We start from the raw sequence: 6,000 nt of genomic DNA on the forward strand, positions 1-6,000 counted from the left end.
GAAGAGGCTGGAATCTGAGCAGTGGCACACTGACATTTCTAATAGTAGTTGTATTAGACTGAGTTATGGATGATTTTTCACCCTTCCTCTTTGTTTTCATCAATATACTTTATTTGATTTTTAATGAACAGCACTTCTTCAAATGAAGTAAACAAATCTGGAATTGGTTTATTAATTATATCTGAATTGGCCTCCGTCCCCTGGCACCAAAATGTAGCTTAAAGTTCTGAGAAACACCGAGTGAATGAAGAATGTGCTCTCAATCCTGACAACCTAATCTTGAACCAAATGACTATCTGTATGGAACATTTTACACAAATGACTATACATATAGAACATTTTTACATTTGTTCTATGTGGCTACAGAAAGCATCAACTGTCTTTTTTTTTTTTTTTTTTAAGTTTTAAGGAAAGTATTTTGTAACCCTAGCCAGCCAGCAGTGGTCATAGTTTGTGTTTCGTACTGTAGCTCCTCCTTCTGGACGAGCTTGCTTTGCAGTTAAGTGAAGGGAAGGGAAAGGGAGAGTTGTGTAATACAGGGTTTTTTGTGAAGTGAGTGCCAAGAGATAATTTCCCCTAATGCTCTTATGAAAGTCTCAGGAAGAACAGTCTAGAAGATTTTTAGGAAATTGTTTATGATACCATTTGTGGTTTGAGAGGAGATTATTTTTGTTTCACATCCCTCAACAACCTAAGGCATTTTCTTTGCAAAAGGTAATTACAGAATCTTAACTCTCCCTGAGTTTGTCTTATGTTGCTCTTATCTCCAACTCCCCAGGGTGCCGTGTTAACTCCCTCAATGGAGCACACCATGTCACTACAGCCCGCATCTATGATCAGCCCTCTGGCCCAGCAGATGAGTCATCTGTCGCTAGGCAGCACCGGAACAGTAGGTGGCAAATTAATATCATGTGTCTTGGCAAACAGAGGAGGATGCATTAATGCCACCTATATCTTCCCTATCAGAGTACAGAATCTGTGATAACAAAGATGATGTGTGATTTCCTCCCTTCGCCCCAGATTGCCTTTCACAAAGTGGATGCTCAGATGTGTCTTGATTAATTGATGAACTAAAAGTCTACTCTAAGTAAGACCACATTTTGCCTTTACAACTAGTGTCACTCATGACACTGTGCAGGTGTCATGAAGCACTAGTCTCATGAAGCAAAAGATGAAGATGATACGTGATAGGAAAGGCAGGAAATTTTCCCCCACTTATTACTTCTTTTATGGAATTTGGGGGTGTTGAATCATGACCTTAGTATTGACTTATTTCACCAAAGTCCAGGGGACTCAGTTGGGGAATGAGATACCAGCTCAACTTGCAGGTTGGTATGCTTAGTGTTTAGAGGGAATGTGGCCAAAGCCATTGAAGTCAGCCTGTGTCTGTGGTGGCTTACAAAAACAAAAGGTGTTGTGTTATCACCTCATATACCTAAGACATAGCAGCAGTTTCTTGTGAAGGCTAAGCCAGGGCCACACACATCTAATGAGATTAACTAGAAAATCCTCCTGCCTTTGGGAAAGGATGACTATCAGCATCAGAAAAGCAGGGTTGCACTGCCTAATCTGCAGTAACCTGTTAAAGGTCTAGTAAGTCATTTACCGCTTGGGTCTCCACCTATAGAAACGATACTAGATACTAGTTCAGGGAGCTGCTAGAAAATAATGAGGTCCTTTGAGGAGAGATCTAAAATAACACATTAGTGATATTGAATTATTGAAGATGAGAAACTTTAATGATCTTCATTCATGTGCTGCTTTGTAAAGAAATCCAAAGAAAAGTGGGATTTTGTACTTTGACAAATTTCAAAAGGTAGAAAACATGCACTTTGCCTTCCGTGACATATTTATGTGCACTAATTAAGTTTTGATGTAGCCCATTTAAATTTCTTCTTTGAGACTTCCAAATGCTTTATGTCCATCTCAAAAGTTCCCAAGCACTCAGAATATTGCATGGTTTGCTATTGCCCATCCTGACTTTATTATTCTTTTCAGTACATGCCTGCAGCATCAGCTATGCAAGGAGCCTATTTGCCACAGTATGCACACATGCAGACGGCGGCGGTTCCTGTTGAGGTTGGTACAGGCCATCCAGTGGCCATTCTGGCAACAAGTAGTTTCAGAAATCAGTAAATTAAATAGAACTAAAGAAAAATCTATCAAAAGTCAAACATTTACATGAAGACTTGAGTTTAGAGAGAGTGTTTACCTAAAGTATTATTTTCAACTAGAAAATATAATTCTCTCCATATAAATTAGGTTAACAACATCCAGGCCACACCCCCAAGACTCCCATAAGTATTTTCCAAGCTTATAACACATTTCATACCCCTTCAAGAGTCTGCCTTGTCTCCTGTAGAATTATTCTTACAGGCACATTAAGATAAATTTGGAGTTTGCAATCCTAGTACTAAAGATTGTATCAATAATGACAAAAACAAATCAGTTATATCAAGACACTCAATGAAAAAGAAAAGCTAATGTTTCAAAACTGTAACAGGGATGAGGAAGAAACCAAACCTGTTTTTATAGAGGCTGTTAGTTTAGCTAAATAACTCTTAGTTCTTGTTATAGAAGATACTGATATTGGTATGGGAGAAGTCTGGCATTTTAATTATGATCAGACAGAAAGCATAGCATTTTCCTGCAAAGTACCCTTAAAATTCCAAAGAAAGTCATCAATCCAATTGATCCCACCACTAGGCAGATTCCAAAGGTTCCAATTCCAGGAAGGATCATGAGACTGTGGCTTATTAATAGTAGTAGTAGTAATATTTGCTTCCAATTGTTCAGTTATTGACAGCAGCTGTTACCAGATCCCATAGTTCCTTATCTGCGATTCTGAAACCCTCAAAAAATCTGAAAATAAAAGTTCTCTTTGTAACTACTTTAGCAAAAAACGTGTCCTGTGACAAAATCCAACTTGAACTGAGACGAGACAAAGTCTTTATCCCACTTACTGTGTAAACTTATTGTATTAGTCCATTTCTGTTGCTTATAACAAAATACCTGGAACTGGGTGATTTATAAAGAAAACAAAATTTATTGCTTACAATTTCTGAGGCTGGGAAGTCCAAAGTCCATCTGGTGGGGGCAACAGTGACCTAGGGGTCTCACATTGCAAGATGGTGGAAGCAGAGAGAGAGAAAGAAACAGACTCTCTCTTCTTTTAAAGCCCTCAGAACCATGCCCCTCACCACCATTTTTAATCCATTCACTACTGCAGGGTCCTACAACCCAATCACTTCTTCAAGGCTCCACCTTTCAATTATCATAATAGTATTTCCCACCCTCTTAATAGTCACAGTGGTGGCTAAGTTACAAATACATAAAACTTGGGGTACACAATTCAAGCTTCAATGAGTTTTGGGGGGACATAATTCAATCCAGTAGGCCTATTAATATGTTTGATTATGAGGTACAGCCCTAGACCCTGCTGGTGGATATGCTGTATACAGCATGTGCATATGGTTTTTAAGATTTTAAACTCTGGGGCCGGCCCGGTGGCGCACTGGAGAGTGCGCCGATTGGGAGCGCGGCGGCGCTCCCGCTGAGGGTTCGGATCCCATGTGGAGACTGGTTCCCGCTCACTGGCTGAGCGCGGTGCAGGCACAACACCGAGGGTTGCGATCCCGTTGCCGGTCCCCGGTACGGGCGCGACACCAAGGGTTGCGATCCCGTTACCGGTCAGTAAAAAAGACAAAAAGGAAAAAAAAAAGATTTTAAACTCTGAAAATACCGAATTCCGAATTACATCTGGCTACAGGGGATAAGACCATAAGAGATTTATCCAATAAATTGTAGCTTGATAAGAATAGGCAAGTCACAAATGTTTGGATGGGAGGTTCTTTGGGTCTGTCAGACATTTCAGCTGCTTAGGGAAATGATTAACCTTGAAAGGTTTACATGACATTAAGAAATTCACTTTAAAGAGTGCTTGTTTTTAAGGTGTGTGTTGGACTCAGGCCTATAGCAGAGTTTGGATCTCATTGCTAACATGTCCCATCTGTTCTGCTTTGTTGTAGGAGGCGAGTGGTCAGCAGCAGGTGGCTGTAGAGACGTCTAATGACCATTCTCCATATACCTTTCAACCCAATAAGTAACTGTGAGGTATGAGGGAAAGGTCTCTGTAAGTGTGGGACTCAAATTAAGCTAAGTTTATGATTCTTTTACCAAAATCATGCTTAGAATAACTAAGATTTGATCATACTGCTTTAATCATGGCCAAGGCATCCAGTCTTATTGAAATGTTAAAATTGGTGATTTTGTGAATTTGCAGATTAACTGTTCTGCCCAAAAAGAATAATGCTTTATATTAAAGTCATATGTATATATTTTCTCCCCACTCACACACACACACAAAATCTGTAACTCAGAGAACACCAGATACCAAAATTATCCTATAATACAAGTATCCTGCATTATATTGCTCTAATACTCCTAAACTAAAGGAATTATAGTATAATATGTTGCTTAATCTAGCATTACAAGATTAACAATATCTTGACTATAAATTTAGATTAATGTCAGTAACCCTAAAGTGAAAGATTATATTCCCAGCTCTCACTCGAACCACAAATTTCAAAACATTTCCCTTTACCACACAGATTGCAGAAAATAGCTGTGTGGAACGTAGAACAACCTGGTTTCGGGATTGCCCTAGTGATAATAAATATTGTTGATTTTATAAAGTCACCCTTCATCTTCGAAGATGAGGAGACCCACATGAATTTGGCTCTCGTTCCCTTAGATTAGAAAAGAGAATTTTGCAAGTCCCAGGTTTGAAAGGTGGACTCAAGCCATTGAAAAGCGACCATCAGTTCTGAAGTTTATCAGTCAACCACCAGTGATAAGCACAGCCTCTTTCAAACATGTCTCTTTAAGACGAAAAAGAGATTACAAAGCTCTGTGGCGTATTATACCAAATCTACAGAAGTATTTATTTGTCCTTTATTTTTCTCTTACAGATGTACAGAAGGGTGTCCTTACATGAAGAAGGGTGTGAAGGCTGAACAATCATGGATTTTTCTGATCAATTGTGCTTTAGGAAATTATTGACAGTTTTGCACAGGTTCTTGAAAACGTTATTTATAATGAAATCAACTGAAACTATTTTTGCTATAAGTTCTATAAGGTGCATAAAACCCTTAAATTCATCTAGTAGCTGTTCCCCTGAACAGGTTTATTTTAGTAAAAAAAAAAAACAAAAAATAAAAACAAAAGATTTTTATCAAATGTTATGATGCGAGAAAAAAAAAAAAGAAAAAAAAAAACTTCAATTTTCTGGGTATGCACAAAGACCATGAAGACTTATCCAAGTGCATGACCGGATTTTTGTGGTTTTGTTCATTTTGTGTTTAATTTGTGTTTTTTTTTTCAGCTGTATGAAATGGGCTTTCTGAAGTTTAAATAGTCCACTTCAGCCATGGTGTTCTGTGCTTGCAGTGCGAGTGTCGTTGTAATTAAGTGTTGCCGTCAGTGTCTCTTTTCTTAGCTTTCCATTTTTCTTTCAATGTAGTGTGAAGTGTCTTATCCTTTTCTATGAATTCCAATTTGCCTTAACTCTTTTGATGCTGTAGCTGTTTCAGTAAAAGTTAGTTCAAACTAATGATGTAGAATGCTTTGACCAAATGAGCTGGTCTATTATGCCTTGTAAAACAGCAGCATAGGGCTTTTAAAAGGTAGTCAATAAAAGTTGCTGAAATTTTGGCTTTTTTAAATATGTAGTAGGTGTTTTTAATGATTTTTCACATAATGTGTAAGGTAGTGAAATGCAAGAAGGGAAAAATGTTTTGTGTGAAACACATTTTCTGACTGGGGAACTTTTAATAGGGTAAATTGTTTGTAAGGCTGTACGCCTACAGTTTCCTCTGATAGTTTGACTGATTTAGGATATCTGCTGTATGATGCAATGTAAAGTCTTTTTTGCCTTTTTTCAGGAAAAAAAAAACTAACTTGATGTTCTAGATTTAGCGTAGGTAGCATTGGGGCGGGGGG

The 6,000-nt window shown here is 38.2% G+C and overlaps 1 protein-coding gene across 1 annotated transcript in view; it reads left to right on the top strand.

Moving 5' to 3' along the window:
• RBMS1 (RNA binding motif, single stranded interacting protein 1) overlaps positions 1-5,723 on the top strand; it is an 89,402-nt gene extending 83,679 nt beyond the window's left edge. The window contains exons 10-13 of the mRNA XM_008586488.1: positions 779-889; positions 1,999-2,079; positions 4,029-4,113; positions 4,971-5,723. Coding sequence (XP_008584710.1) covers positions 779-889; positions 1,999-2,079; positions 4,029-4,106 — 270 coding nt within the window. The 3' untranslated portion in view covers positions 4,107-4,113; positions 4,971-5,723. The remainder of the gene's footprint in view (positions 1-778; positions 890-1,998; positions 2,080-4,028; positions 4,114-4,970) is intronic.
• Positions 5,724-6,000: the final 277 nt, after the last annotated feature.

Source organism: Galeopterus variegatus, unplaced genomic scaffold (genome assembly GCF_000696425.1).
Source record: "Galeopterus variegatus unplaced genomic scaffold, G_variegatus-3.0.2 Scaffold3998, whole genome shotgun sequence".
NCBI lineage: Eukaryota > Metazoa > Chordata > Mammalia > Dermoptera > Cynocephalidae > Galeopterus > Galeopterus variegatus.